Source organism: Acromyrmex echinatior, chromosome 12 (assembly GCF_024713525.1).
Source record: "Acromyrmex echinatior isolate Ae372 chromosome 12, ASM2471352v2, whole genome shotgun sequence".
Taxonomy (NCBI): Eukaryota; Metazoa; Arthropoda; class Insecta; order Hymenoptera; family Formicidae; genus Acromyrmex; species Acromyrmex echinatior.
This window is the reverse complement of record NC_141863.1, coordinates 1,263,629-1,280,294: the sequence shown is the minus strand read 5'-3', so window position 1 is coordinate 1,280,294 and position 16,666 is coordinate 1,263,629. Positions and strand designations below refer to the sequence as shown.

Genomic DNA, 16,666 nt, shown 5'->3' with positions numbered 1-16,666 from the left:
AACATGCTATTGCACATTTGTCGGAAGTTTTCATAATTCGTTGTTGAAGGAGTTCTTAACTACCTTATTCTTGATGAAAGCGCCTCTTTAAGTCTAATTAACTGCAATAGAGTGCTGCATTCAACCGATGTTAGAAAATCTTATTTGCACTCATAACATTACATGAAAATAATATGATTATCTTGATATTAATTTGATTTTTTGAAAAATTGTTTTTGCGACTTTTTTTGTATAAATATATACCTGATTTAATTTTCCCTTCTATTTTATCTTTTATTTTTTATTTCTTAAAATTATCTTTTTTTTTGTTAATTATTTGGATTGTTTTTGTGAATTAATTAATGTTAAAATCTAGGAAGCGTTAAGATTATTTAAGGAAAAAACGTCTAGTGAGTAAGAAGATACTAGTCGAAAATAAAAAAATCAATACAATAGAATTAGATTATGTTTAGTCTGCGATATTAATTTGACATGGTACATAGTATGTTATAAAATAAACGTTCTTACCATTAGTCATGTTGTTTTTTGATCCCTTTGCGAATAATACATAAGAAAATTAAGAAATGAAATAAAAATATATTAAAAATAGATAAACATTAAATAATTTGAAAGCGATAATTATAATTAACCTAAAAGTGTCTCAAGTAAAATTTGATATTGTTACGTACGACGTAGATAGTAAACAGAAGAACATTCCGCGATCTAGAGTTCCTCTCTTTCCCAGTTTGCAGTTTAGCAAATTTCACCAGCGTTTATTCTCATTTTGCGCAAAAGCCGCCGGAAATAATTCTTGATATAAGGGCGAGATATACGTTGCTCTGACAATAATGTCGTCGTCAGAGAGTGTCGATAACTGAGAGTCCTCCGGCTTCTCCTTCACTCTTTCCCCTCCTCTTTCCTCTTCTTTTCTCTTCTCTCTCTCTCTCTCTCTCTTTCTCTTTTTCGCCTCTTTTCACCCCTGAGCATAGGGGTGTGCTTTCCGGGGTAGTAGCCGCGCTATCGACCACTGTCGCAAAAGCCACGCCTTTGCCCAGGTGAGCATTCAGGGAGCTGTTTCCACCCTTCCCTCTAGGGTGGTATAATCCATATACGCGCATGTATACACATGCACGAACATACACATGCACGAACATACACTCACATATGTGAAATATACGCGCGTTCACTCTGGCACATCATAACTAACTTTAATGCAACTCGAGAGAGAGAACGAAATCTTTCGATGCGCTGTATTGCTATTCCGTTATCTAGAAATGAATCTTTTAATTGGAACTTGATTTATACCAATATGGAAATTAATTTAAACTCGTTGTGCTTTATCCGAGAATGTTTGAATAAATATAAATTATGATTTGTTTCTACAGAAAATTATACGAATGATTGCCATACGAATCATGTTAAATAAGAAGAAGAATTACTCTGAGTAATTCAAAGACAAGAAGATTCAAAATAAAAGACAAAGTTTTATTTTATATAATTTAAAATTTTTAATGAAGAAATATTCTTTACAATTGTTAAAATATCTGATATTTAAATTTAAAATATTCCAAACCCTTAATTAATTTTAATGTACCCAATTAAATTTTATTGGATAAAAAGTTATTTCAATATTTCATAAAAAATACTGTGTCAAAATTCATATGTTATTAGATATTGTGCATTAAATAGCGATGTAAATTTTATTTTCCATTTTATGCGTATTTGAAGAGTTTGTAGATTTTTCGTTGCGAATAAATGTGACCTAATATAGCAGCAGATTTGATTTCTATGAATATGCTGGCATTTATTCGCTGGGTGTCTACATTTAACAGGCTTATCCATGGCATAGTAAACGCGCCATTGTGTCTCAATTCGAGTAAATGCTGGCTTACGACTGAGGGAGGAAAGCTGCAGCCGGTGCACTGCGGGATTTCTGTGAAGAAATATTTGGGAGAAATTGAGCGGCAAATCAATGCACGCGTTAACGCCCATCGTGAATGCATCGTGTTTTCATGGAGTTTTCCAGCGGACGAAAATCCTCCGGATAATCACTCGCGTCTCCTACGCGTCGTTTCTTAAATCCTCCTCGCTAAATGCGTTATTGTCCACGTTAAAGCAAACGTTTAAGCGATTGCTACGATTCGATATGTTCAGAAACCATCAATACTTATCGTTTTTATAAAAAAAAAAAATCAAATTTTGCGCAAAAGCGTGAAGTGATTTTTTTTTTAAGTTTATGCTCATTTAATTCCAAAATATTAAAGATCAAATATTAAGATTTTTATAAATTAGTCAATCTTTAATTTATTAAGTCTTAAATTAAAAACTGAGTAATTTATAAAAATCTTAATATTTTATCTTTAACATCTTTTACATTGTCTTCTTTACTGTGTATATAAACATATTATAATAGATCAACTCTATTTCTACGTGAAATTAAATGAGCATAAACTCTTTATTCACAGTAGGCGTACATTAGAGCGTTAATGTGTGTGATGCATTATCTATTCACGACACACAGTTTATTACAATCTCAAGTGTGCTTTCGCGCATTTCGTGGTACGTTAGGACGCAGGAAGAGACGATAGGATCGCGGGAAATATGGTGACAGCGTGTCACCGCCGTCATTGTCGGTGATTCCCGAACGATTTTGTACATGTATCGGCGTAACCATCGGTTAATGGTTTAAGCGCGTGTGCACCCCATTGTCACGGGCGAAATAACCCCGATGGGGCGTGGGAGGATCGTCCGACACGTCCTCGTGAAATTAGGGTTCTCCGATCGGGTGCGTATTGTCCGGCATGGGCTTTTGATCATCCTTACTGTTCTTTAAGAGCTTTTCAAATTTTCATAAATCCCGATAAGTAGAATAGAAAGAATTTGATTTAATTTTTGACATGACAATTAGGTCTTTAGATTACTAATAGATCACACGTCAAATTAAATGTGTATAACAATAAATAGTGTATAATAATCATTACAGCCTGATTCTAAATAAAAATTTAATTCTAATATCTAAATGTTTTATATTCATAGATTCGTCCAGTGAAAAAATTTATTTAAGAATAGGATTTTCCATAATTTTTGGATTCAATTACATTTAGCTTGTAACGATTTTCTGCTTTTAATCTTTAAGTTATAAAGTCATGTAGTGAAAACACCTTGGGCGATAGATACAACGCCGAGTAAATCACGAGTGTCACCGCTGGTAGAAGTGAAAGAAAAAGTTGTCTCATTCTGAAACGGGCAGCTCGTTTAAGCAGATTTAGCCGCGGAACCGGGAAACGTTTAAGAGGGTGAAGGGCTTCGTAAGGAGACTGGCGCAAAGTAGTCGGGATTAAAAGGGCCAGAAAAAAACTCTCATCCTGCTCGGCACGATTCCAATTTTTCCTCTCAATCCCGCTGGCAAAAGGATCTATTGTATCGTCTTGTTGTATCTCGAAACAGCTTCCAGTGAGAATCGATATATTTTTCTGTGACGCATTATACCCTTCGTGTGATTCTCATCGATCGCTGCTGCGAATCACGTAATAGCTTTTCTTGAAACTGTCGGCCACATAGGTCGAGTTACACACTTAGTTTATATACTTCATTTTTTGTTTAGGAATTAATACAAAGAAATTTATAGGGTTTTTTTACATTAATTTTAAGATCTTTATCACGTGTGAAATTTATTTCAACAATGTAAAAATAATGATCGGAGATAACATCTTTTTTGAAAGGAAAAGAATTCTTATAAAGGAGGGGGATATACAATGTCAGTATTTAATAATTAAAGTTAGTTATTTACAGGGTTGGAAGTTAATGTTTTTTTTGAAATTAAGTTAAAGTTAATGGATTATTAAAATTAATGAAATTAAGTTGAAAGTTGAAGGAATAAAGAATTAACTCAATAAAAGTTAAATTAAGATTAAATTAATTTAAGTTTAAAAAAAGTCAATTGAGAAAAAAATTATTTTTGAAATCAGAATATCCTAATTTTTCTTAAAATGAGATTACTTTAAGTAATCCTTACAAATATAGATTATTAGGCAAATTTAATTTTATATCCACATGTAAATTACTTATATATAATAAAAGTCATACCATAAGGTGTTTTTGTCAAAATCTTGCGAGAGAAAAGGGTATATATTTGCATTATTTCTCTTTCTTTAACCTTTATCTAACTTTCTTTAACTTTCTGAAACGACGTTCATGCATGTCACTATATCGACTAGATATTTGTTATAAAAAATATATGTAAAAATTTAGAAAATGAGTGGATGTGCAACTCTTTGTCTACAACAATTCTTCATCTAAGGCTTATTTCATATTTATGTTGCTGAAATATAACGTTTATGATACCTAAAATTAGTGTGATTCAAATATAAGCGGGAATTGACAAAATCTAGCGAATAAATAAAAACTTCCATATAGTGTGATTCTTATCACAGAATTTCTCATCATAAAATCATTTTTTCTAAATTACTTCTCTAATGTTTAAGACTTTATAGAAAAAAAATATTAGCATTAAGAAAGATAGAACAATGTTCAATTTAAAAAAGTTAATAAATTAAAATTTTAAAGTAACTAAATTAAGTTAAAAATTAATGCATTTAAAATTAACTAAAGTTAAGTTAAGTTAAAAGTTATTAACTTTTTAACTTTTTTTTTAATTTTTAATGCGCGCGCGCGTTTCAATTCATTACTACGCAATCCTAGTTATTTAATATAATGTCGTCTAAAATAGAGAATTATTACGTGATTTTCCAAAATGTGTGGCAGTTATATCGCTATTATCTCAACTGAAAATGCATTTCGCAAAGATATAATTTTCATCCGAAAAATATCGCGTTCTCGGAATCGCAAGAGAATACACGCGAATATCGAAGACCTGCTGTTCGAGTCGGAAAAAAAGGATAACACAGAGAGACAGACACGAGACGGTTATATCGACGAGCGTAAACAGCGACAGCGAAGGCGGGTAATAATCAGCAACGCGTTATAAATCCCATTTATTTATCGGAGCATGTGTCAAATAATCCGACAACATGCAGTCGAGCAATGTTGCACATTCTGTAATCCGTTAGGGAAATAAGATGCAATTTTCTTTGCATCTCGCAGGATCACATATATTTTAAATCGAGATTTCGAAGCCTTCTAGAACAGTCGAGAAACAAATCATTTTTTTTTCGAGTATGAGGTCGAATAAGCAATCGAGAGAGGTGAGCGACACTTCTCCGTCGAATCTCGTTACGTTAAGTTGTATAAATCTGACGCGCTCGGAATAAAGACTTTGATTCGAGATTAAGTTGAATCGATCATTGGCGCCGATGGTCATAATCGTAACTATATATCACTGTCCGAATCCCGTAATAATCACTAAAAGTATAACAAATTAATTTTTCAAGACGATATTTTTTCTCAACAAAATATTAATTACGGACCGCTTCTATCCTGGTTGATATGAATCGAAACGCCATCGTGCATATCGAATGTCAATGTTTGGTCACTTAACTATGACTAACGATCTGCTAACTGTCGTTTAACCATAGTTCTGTTTGTTCAATCCACGTTTAATCGTTTCGTGCACGCGTCTCGTTCAAACAAACGACTCGACTTTTCGTTCCCAAAGGATGTAGAAAGCGAAATTTACCCGCAAGGGTGCAAATAGCATACCCTACAAAATTTGTGCCTTACGAAAGTGCGATCTACAACAGTATATTATATATTTATGATTGCTGTTCTTTTATTAGTAATTAAAAAATTTAATTATTGATAAAAGAATATAAAACGTATTAAATAAAGTTTGGCAGAAAATTTAAAAATATTTCGTGTTGAATCCTTAAAAATTATTAGAAAATATTTGATAAAATTAAAATTTTTATTCAAGCAGAAATCGCAACTTCACGTAGCGAATAAATCGATATAAAAGTTTGTAAAAAGGAAGTAAAAGAAACAATTTGATTGACACATCGCATACTGCAATCGAAAACAAGAGACAGCGCGGAAAGGATTCGTCAGGAGGGAAAAACTGAAAAACAAATCAGTTTTCCGTACGGCGCTTTATTGATTAAGTAATCTTAATACATCGCTGGGCCGCAATGTACCATAAAGAGAGCGGAACCGGAAACGATCCATTCTTAGTAGGGAATATGCTTTGTCGGCGGTGGTCGACTCTTGCCGTTCCGAATTTCTGCTTTGATTAATCTACCCCAACTTTTTCTGCCCGTGAGAGAGACTTATCATCTCGACTAGCGATGCACGCTCTCTGGCAAGCTTCCAGAGCATACTTTGCACTCTCAGGTTGCTGTCGTCTCGAGATATCGCGCGGGATGTTACGGGAAAAGTCGACGTGCCCTTATGAATCCCGGCCGTTGCCAAAACGCCGCGACAAGAAAACCGCAAACACCACTGTTATTGCAGTATACAAGTTGTGTCGGAAAGCATCGAGTTTCGATGAATTGCGACAAAAGGAAACTGAAAGAAAGCAATTCGTTGTTTGTCTCTTACAAAATAGCCAAACATGTTGTGATGACGTTTTTCTGGAACATTTTTCGAGAATGTTTAAATCAAAGATCTCGCAAGATAGAAGTACATAGTTTTCTACTGTCAACTTTAGAAGAGATAAATACCGGAAACAAAGAATTTATATGGAAAGAACAATTTGAAGAATAAAGTATTTAAAAATTTAACTAGATACAGATCTGAAATACTTTTGGAGATCAAAATAATTATGTAAGAATTTCAAATATGATAAGCAAAAAATTTAACGTTCTTGTAACCAGTTTAAGTGTCCTATATAATTTATTTTGATCCAAAATTATTTTTTAATCTGTATCTATCTAAATTTTGAGATACTTTAACAAAACCATTCTTTCGTGTATGAAATGTTTCTACATCGAAACTTCTTTAACATAAAACATAAGTCATTGAAACGTAAAGTACGTGACTCTATATCTTAATTATTTTATATATATATAAAATAATTATAAATTATAACTGCGTCACTCTTTGTGGTACACTTAAACACTATTTGAGATTGCAATACGTTTAAGCCAGCCACCGTAAATTAGTCACAAATTGTTGCTGTCAGCGTACAAACCGTGCGTATTTTTCTCGTCTCGTAATCCCGGGGAATTTACACACAATCTCAGGACGCGACGGATCGAGATCCATCTACGGCACGCCCGACAATGTTTGCACGACAACGCTCTCGAGCAACGCCGACGACGGTTCGACCGTTCGACATCCGTCCGACTCCTTTGAAACTCCTAACAGCACAATAAACTGCCCGCGGCGGAAAGTTTTTGGGATTGAAAAAGTTTCGGCCAAACTTCTGCTACCCCTCGACGCGGACGGACATTCAGATTTCCGTTGGACATACCGAGAGAATACCGATCGAACGAGTGCTAAACGCGCCTTTCACTCGGCTGTGAACAAAAACACATTGAACCCGAAATAAGTTAACGTCAATGACTTATTCTCTACGGTATTTTGGAATGTACGTTTCATGACATCTTCTTTTTAGGTCTGTAGATCTAAATAATGTGACCAGAAGACATGTAATGGAAGTTTATAGTAAATATATACCTATATTTGGATAATATACTTTATAATGAAGTTATTGATCATATAATAATTGTTTGTGAATAATATTCGTGAAATTCGAAATTTAAGATAATAATATAAAATGGCATAAATGAGGATGATAGTATATTGATATTTCTGTAAATTATGACTTTATGATTACTGAAAAATGATATAAAATACAGTTGCTCATACGAAGGTTGCTGAACGGCGTGACAGGGGGGGGGGGGGGTGGAAAAGAGCAACGTTGACTCGGAATCGATACCAATTAGGATGCTTCTTCCGGTCACGCGACTTAGCACCCTGGCATAATGTCGGCACGTGCCGCTAGCGTGGTCTTTAAAAAATGGTAAAAAGGGAACATCGCTTCCGGTTCCGACGGCAATCAGAACGGCGATTCGCTGGAACTTGGTTTGATGATCTCAAGGGTTATCAAAGATCATACTGTGCTCTTAGAGCCTTTTGCTACAATTCTATCAAAGCAATTATCAACGTTCACTTGCGAACAGGTTCACGTGAGAACAGGTATGGGAATAGATATCAAAGTAGAATGTCGTTGAATATGTAACTTATAATACAACAAAGCAGAAAATAATATATATATATATATAATTATTTTTTAAAAAAGATTTAGATAGAGGCACTAAAAGAAAAAAAAATGGTTGCATAATTTAATATAATTTATAGTTATTTTTTAGGGTAACTATACTGAAATATATAAAAGATTGACTGCTGTAACAAATTGGATGATAAAATGTGGCATAGCATTTTTAATCTGCTGCAGCAGCTAATTTTTGATTGTATTAGTCTTATCCGCAATATTAGTATAGGCTTTCAATTGGCTAACGCAGTCAAAAATTGACTGTTGCAAACAATTAAAAATGTTATGCGTATTCAGCTAATCTTTTTTTTCAGTGTATGATTAAAAAGATTATATATTTACAATTATTTTAATAATTATATATATGCTATTAATAATAATAATCATACACGTTGCTTAAAAATCCTTAATTTTTCCTTAACATATTTTTTAGTTATTATTAACAAATAAATAGTAGGTTTTAAGAAAATAATTATATTAACAATAATTGTGATAGCATTTGTATACTTAATAAAAATGTTTATTTTTTTTATCATTTACATCTTGACATTTTATTACATTAATATTGAAATTATTATAATTTATAGTACAATTTTTTCACATGTTTTTTCACAAAAGAATTATACATATATCGTTATTATTGTTAACATTATAACAGAAATAATTTAAAGAATGGTTAACTATAATTATTTTATCATGCAATTATTACAAATACCAAAGTTTTCTCTCAATGTATTTTTTTAGGTAAAGAGACTTATAAAAATTAATTAATCAGTGATATATCATGAACTATAAAAAAGAAAATATATATCCAGATAGACTGAATATACGGATATCTTGTTCGCGCAATTCACTGGTCGTAATTTTACGTATTGATACATTTTACGGACCGACTAAGAGAGGCTTGCGATAGCCTCCGCGAAGGGTAGAGGGTTAAAAGAGTCCACGCAAACATCTCTACATTATACGAAATTTCCACCCCACGGAAACCAGCCAATAAAACACCCCCGGAACACGTCGTCCACTCGTTCTCCCTCTCTTCGTGTGCCTATAACTGCATTGTCAAAGTTTTTTTTCGTTTTTTTCTCCTCGGCGACGTTCATCCTCGTTCTCTTTCTTCATTCGTTCTCCTCCACCACCCTCTCTTCATCCTCCTCCACCTCTTTTGTCGTTTTGTATTTTTCCTTTTTTTTCTGGGTTCTCGAAGAGCGCGCACACCCCCTCGATTACATTCGGAAATATTAGGGGACGTCCCGTCGCTCGACGAACTATCAATTTATTTTCGTCTATTGATTGGCATGGCTTTGGCGTGATACACTGACCCTGCGAAATTTTTATCTTCTCGTATGCATCTTCATGATGCTCGCGCTTCGCGATGTAGTTTGATATTTGATAATTTAAATGAACCATTCTGTGCAATGTGCCATCATATAAATAACGATTATTTATAATATATCATTAGTTTTACAATAATTTTCGTTGAACTGTAAAATATTTATTAACAGTATAAGAGCTAAAAACTGTGGCATAAATAACAAATATTTTTAAAGATAAAGTTTGACTAAAAGCTTATTAGGTCAAATCTTGATTTCGTGCACTAAGCGTGCAGTAAAACGTGCTCCTTACCAACCGCGGTAGGTACGTAGAGTAAAAGTCGGTGGACTATGTCCAAATCTATAGATTACGGCTGGTCATATAAATCATGGATTCGGGCTCGGTAGCGGGTTGAATGTTATCTCCCGCTTCCGGTTCGGCGCACCGCCGACATTTCGCGCACATCGCCGTTCGCGCTCGGAATATTCTACGTGTGGGGACAGTTTCGTTTTGTACACAGCAGCAGGAGAAATCGCCACAAAGCATATGCTGCCCGCTGTCCACTCCATTTACCTCGCTACATCATCCGCCGTGATGCGGGACGGAGAGATAAGGGACGCGGAGGGAAACCCTTTGTATCGTCCTGTTCCGATAGAAGTGGAGCAGCGATAGATATTCCTAAGTGCATCCTAATTTATGTCTCATACGGTTCATATACTTGCAATACAATATACGAGATGACCTGCGATCTTCGTGTTAATGGGGTTCTTTGAATTTAGAAAAATTTTATTCTGTCCAAAATTGAGACACTAATAATATATTACGTTAAGCATAAAAAACCGCCTTTCTGCACTTTATATTTTATAGGATCAAGTCGATCAGAAAACAATATTTTATAATTTTTAGTAAACTTTTATTAATTTTAATTTAATATTAAAAATTATCTTACACACAGACATAATTGTGATAAATAATAATTCCCGCGCAACATTTTTACTAAGAAAAAAATTAGTCCTTCAAATTGATAAAAAAATCTGCTATTAAAATTGAGCTTTTGAGTGATTATAAATTTTCAACTTTCTCTATAATACCTACTTAACGTTCCAATTTTAAATTATAAAAAAGATAGAACATACATTTATAAATAGATATAGTTAAATATAATTTATTTATATTTAATAATAGATTATTAAATATAATTTAAATTGTAGAAGGTAAAAATTTTCATGACAGGTTATCGCTTGATAATTCGTATAGATAAGCAATATATTTATTATCGTTTTGGGGATTTTTTTTTGCGAAACTCAACTGATTAATAAAATTCCCCTAAGATATCGATCGTGTTTTACACGATATAATCGGATTAGATATCGCGATTGGAGATCGATTATTTTAATCGCGAAAGGAAATTATAAAATAAAAAATTTGAATTTTCTATCAATTTCTTGTCGATTGAGTGCACGTATGTGGCGTCATAATGCAAATAATGAAAAGTTTTTCTGGGGGTTGCAGAAGTCAAACGTGATCCCCATCGAGACTCGATGGGGCGCCCTCAGGAAATCTAAACCGGTAACAAGATGGCTGCTCGGAAACGGAAACCGGAAGCTTGTCACTCAAGCTACGCGGACTTCCGGCGTGTCCCGAAAAAAGGGAAACAGTTCTAGAACGGTCGAGGAAAAGGGAAAGAGAGAAAGAGAGAGAGAAAAGAATGATATTGTTTCAAATGTATTGTTTCATTATATTCTCTACTAAAAGAAACAATACGGTATTAGAGTGAAATTTTTAAATCTTCTGCCATATTTTTTATATTAATTGTATTTGTAAATGATTATTAAAAATTTTGTAATAGAATTTATGTAACATATTATTAATATTGAAACAAAGCAATTATTATAAAAACAAAATAATTATTGTGCTTTGATATTAACTCGTATTGGTCGAAAGAAATCATTTATTAAAAACTTTAAAATTTATTCAAAAAATTTTTACATGGCAGAATATAAATCTCAAATCTCTCTTTGATTCTCTTTTTTAAATACGTTTTCTTTTTTTAAAGAGATTGAAAAGAGAGAGAGAGAGAGAGAGAGAGAGAGAGAGAGAGAGAGAGAGAGAGAGATAGAGATGGGGGGGAGAGGAGAGGACATGGATTATTGTTTTGTGATAAAATTGATAAGAAGAAACAAACAGAGAAAATTTGATATCTTAAGATCCAGATTTATTAAATATGCTTCTGATATATTAGTTTATTATATTATACACAATTTACATATATACAATTAATCTACAACTAATTAATTAAGGACGAAACATTGGATATTCTTGCGATTACTCGCAATGTTAGGACCTCGCATATATTCTTTGATTACTATAATATTGTAGTAAACATTACTACATCCTGAAACATCACTATATCGGTATAGTACAGGTATATTATTTAAAAATTCAAATATTTTAAATTTAAAATAACGATTTACAAGATTCATTCTAATATCGACAAAATGTTGCTCTCGTACCAAAGTTCTTTTCGTTTTAATCAAACTTTTAATACTTTTTAAATGCGTATGTGTATAACGAAATTATTAACAAAGCTGAATTTATTTTGACAAGGATATTCAGCTATAAAAATTCCGTTTTATATATTTCGGAAATTAATCTCTGTTTCCTTTTTTACGAAAATCTACTATGAGAAATGAAAAATATCGGAAAGTGTAGAATCTTGAAATTATACAGCTATCTTACAGGTATAGAATTTTATCTAGAAAATCTTGCAAAATGTCATATATGCGAATTCTTTGACGATATGAAGAAAAACCGTGCACAGTTTATTAGTTATGTGTGTAAATCGTGAAGAAATATCTATATCGTAAAAATTTTTCGACGATCGAATTAGCGGATCACAATTGAGCCACGAGTCGATCTATTGTGGCAGTAATCCATTCGTGTGATTTATTATCATTCCGCCATGAATGCTTGTAACGTTTTTCATTGGCAGAACTAGTGCGCACTCATTGCACATTAAAGCTGTTGTACACTATTCTAATTTAAATGTAAAAGTGGGATATCTTATTTGATAAAATGCCCAATACGTATTTTATCAAATAGCATAATAAAATGTATTGAATATTTTGCGGTTTTTAATTCGTTTCTATATTTTATTAAACGTATATCTTTATGTCGATTTGTGTACAACGGCTTTAAATTGCACTGAGAGTGCTCTAGTTCTGCCAATGAAAAAACGCTATTTGTTATACGATATCAAGACGTTATGCGTTTTATAATTAAATTGGAATTCCTTGCACTTACAGGATATTCTTTCTCGTGACACGCGTTTTAAGGACTAATTTAAAATCTACATACGTGAATCATTGTAAAGTGTAACAGTTTTGTACAAATATTTTATTTCGTAAGAACGCAACATCGGTACCGTCTAAAATTTCTCTACGCGTTTTTCTTACATTTATTTATAACTATTTATTTATAATTATTTACCTATTCACGTCAAACTAATTCATTAGACGTGAAAGTGATCTTTGGTTTCTGACAATATTCGTTACTGTCTCTAATTCTTTTATAAATATCAACACTTGTAAAAAGTTTCAAGTGGTCACAGTGGATTTTAATTATCTTCTATTGAAGAAATATAGACTTGCAGAATTATGAGATTTATCTCTAATCTGAATTATTTTTCGACGTAACGTTAAATCTTTCGCGCTTGCTTGTACCTTTAACGATAAAATTTTGTCAATTATCGAATTTATCGGTATCAACAGTTTGAAGTAAAGTTTACTTCAAATTGTACATAATCATATATACGTATTAAAGCTACGTATTACGTCGTGAATATAATTAATATATCGCGAACATCGCTCGTCTTGAGGAACATTAAAATTCCATTGTAATATTTTTTCAGAATATAATCGTATATAAGTAGATCAATTAATTCATTATAGTTTCTTTGTTATTATATTTTATGTGCGAGATATATTCGCCCATAAACTGTTTATACGCTACATTCCTTTGCGCATATTTATAAAAATAATAAAATATTTACCAAAAATATATTAGTTTCAATAAATATCTATTGATATCGTAAAACATTTTCTAATTTTCATTTTTTCGCAAATTTTTTTACAAAAAAAGTTGAAAGACATTGAATGAAAGATATATTGAAAGAAAAAGTTAAAAAATTTATATCTAAGAAACATTTCAAATTCATTCAATTTTGAAATATCTTTCTAGGAATGTAGTGACTGATTTTAATTAAGCTTGGGTTCGTTGGACGCGCGTGTTAAACACTCTCGTGAAACTTGTTCCGTAAAACATACGTCAAGCAATTTTACTTTGAGAAGTCCGATTGTATACGTTTCTCGAAATACACCTGATAGTTAAACATGTTGTCAAACTTAGAAATGATTTAGCTTTTCATTTTACGTCTATGTCTGTAATTACGTTCAAGAGGAGATATGCACGAGAAGTTGAACTTAAGAACCAATGTTCCAAAATTTATTCCGTCAATTATTTTCAACTAACACTTGTTAACCATTTATACTTTTTTCTTTGACGATAATATCGATGATGTCATCGATGAATTCATATTATTATTACTATCGCATTATCACGAACCTTCTAACACTTTAACATGTTCAACATCACTGCTATAAGATTATTCATACCTTCCATCTTGAATTTCTTCTTCATCTTTCTTCGTTCTCTTCTCTTTATGACGAACTTCTTGTTCACGACAATATTTTAATGGGATATTGCAATATCGTTTCGCAATAATCATTGATCAGCGTGAATCACCACAGATTCCTCTGGATTGTTTTTATCCTAGTCAGTTCAGTTAACTACTTTACCACCAATATTTCTGTGGTATATATGGCGCCATAGGGACCTGGCCGCTTCCGGGATATGCAGTAGGTTCCATCAGCTTGGATTGGCAGGGTTTGCCATCTCTCACTAACACTGGCACGGCGACTCTTCTGGGTGAGCAGCCGCTGCCACCGGCTTCAACACGTTCACTCGCCGCTCTCTTCGTCTTGTACCTGTGATTCTGGAACCAGATCTTCACCTGAGTCGGCGTAAGGCGAATGATAGAGGCCAAGTGCTCTCGCTCGGGCGCGCTCAAATAACGCTGCTGACGGAAACGTCGCTCTAGCTCGTAAGTCTGCGCCTTGGAGAAGAGCACGCGTCGCTTACGTTTCTTATGCTCGGTTTCATGGGGTTGCGACGTCTCGTTGCCAGTCTGTTGTTCGTCCTCAAAGTCCTGTGACTCTTCGTCCTTCGATGATTCGTGACTGTTCTCCTGTTGTGACGGGAACGACATATCCGAGATTGCCGGGCTCGTCGAGTCTGGTTGTTGAAGAACTGGAAAAGTAAAGGAAAAAAAAAAAAAAAGAAATTAAGATGACATTTTCTTGTATTTTAAAAGATTCTTGTTTTATCGCATTTTTTTCTAATTGATATTAATCTTCTTGAAGTATTATTTGTAGAAAAGTTACATTTTTAACATAATATGAAATAGTATTCAAAAAGAAATTGTTTTTGTAATTAATTAAATTAACCTTGTTATACACTTTTCCGTGAGTTATATTTACGTAGATCATTGATGTAGTCATCAAAATACATAGTTAGATAGAATGACGCAGAAGTATAGTGTTTAGTAATCAACCGACTCAATTACTTGATTGACGTTAACGAACTGCAGCTGCATTTCGATTCAACCGACACCATCGATTGCTCTTAGCGTTGATTACCGGCAGATGCTAGCTTGCATTGATTTTTTAATAGTTCTTCTAATCACACTTTATTCTAATCACAATTAGACAGTTAACTTTCGTAACCATTAATTTATCCTGAGTTTATCCTGAGTTAAATTTGACATGGAAGTTTTTTTCGGATATAAATTTTTCTTTCCATCCCTCTTTTCCAGATATAAATTTTTCTCTCTACAATATGTCTTTTATTTCAATACCTAAACTTTTGTTTCATGACGCTAAATAATGAGAGAATTTATTTAATTAATTATGAAAATAGAAGCGATTGAATATACAAACTGTTATTATAATTCACGATTTAACGCGACATAATGAAAGATTAAATTTAAACAATACGTAAAATATGAAACGATGATAAGGCAAATGTCATTTCGCTGACGCGGTAATTATGCTACGAGAAATATACATACAATAACTTTATTTAGCGAAGTGTGGGTAAATGTTACGACCTGGCCGAGATACTAGCTAATTTCGTGTACAACGTCGGGATACTGGCTTTCGTTGTAGTACAATATGCTTTTGTGAGCGACCCCTGAAACCCGCTTGGGGAGGGTGTGAACCAATATAAAGCCTATTTGATACCCCTGCTGGACCCCATGGGATCAACCATATCATTTTCATGGGAGATTAGATCGTGCTCGCAGTCGTACTGTGATTTCAATTAAATATTCGCCGCCGATTAATGTTTTCAAAGAAAGCTACGCGATGGCGACGAAGGAAGGACTGACGCGTTCTCTTTACTTATTTATCAAAAATGAGTCTTTCTGACTTTAGCTTCGTGCTTATATACACAATTGTATGTATTTTATACTCGAAAAAATATACTCGAACAAATATAAAATATACACTGAGAGAAAAAAAATGGTTGCAAGTACTATAATTTAACTATGATTTATAGTCATTTTTTAGGTCAACTATAAATTTATATAAAATTAATAATAATTACAATGTAAAAAAGGCTATAGGAGTTGACGCTGATTATAAAAAAGTGATAATTTTTAATAATAATCAAATATAATATCTGATACATATAAGTCTTGAACGTTTCAACTCTATTTCGAATCGTCTTCAGCAAAACCCTCCATTCATTAACGCAAAAAAAAATGAGATATTGCATCGCAAAATAATTTTTTCATTGGATGGAGGGTTTTGCTGAAGATGACTCGAAATAGAGTTGAAACGTTCAAGGTTTATATATGTATTATAGATATTATAATATATTCGATCATTATTAAAAATTATCGCTTTTTTATAACCAGCGTCGACTCCTATATCCTTTTTTACCTTGTAATTATTATTACTAAAGGAGTCTATAACTAGATATTAGTTCTTTAAATTGTTGTCATTGTTAATTATAAATTTATAATTGTTTCAACCATACACATTATAACTGTTTTAATATTAAAATGTGATCATTACAACTATA

The 16,666-nt window shown here is 32.8% G+C and overlaps 1 protein-coding gene across 2 annotated transcripts in view; it reads right to left on the bottom strand.

Moving 5' to 3' along the window:
* Positions 1-293: 293 nt before the first annotated feature.
* LOC105143731 (uncharacterized) overlaps positions 294-16,666 on the bottom strand; it is a 36,355-nt gene continuing 19,982 nt past the window's right edge. For both annotated transcript variants that reach the window (XM_011052205.2, XM_011052204.2), the window contains exon 4: positions 294-14,830. In XM_011052205.2, the coding sequence (XP_011050507.1) occupies positions 14,316-14,830 (515 nt within the window). In that variant the 3' untranslated portion in view covers positions 294-14,315. The remainder of the gene's footprint in view (positions 14,831-16,666) is intronic.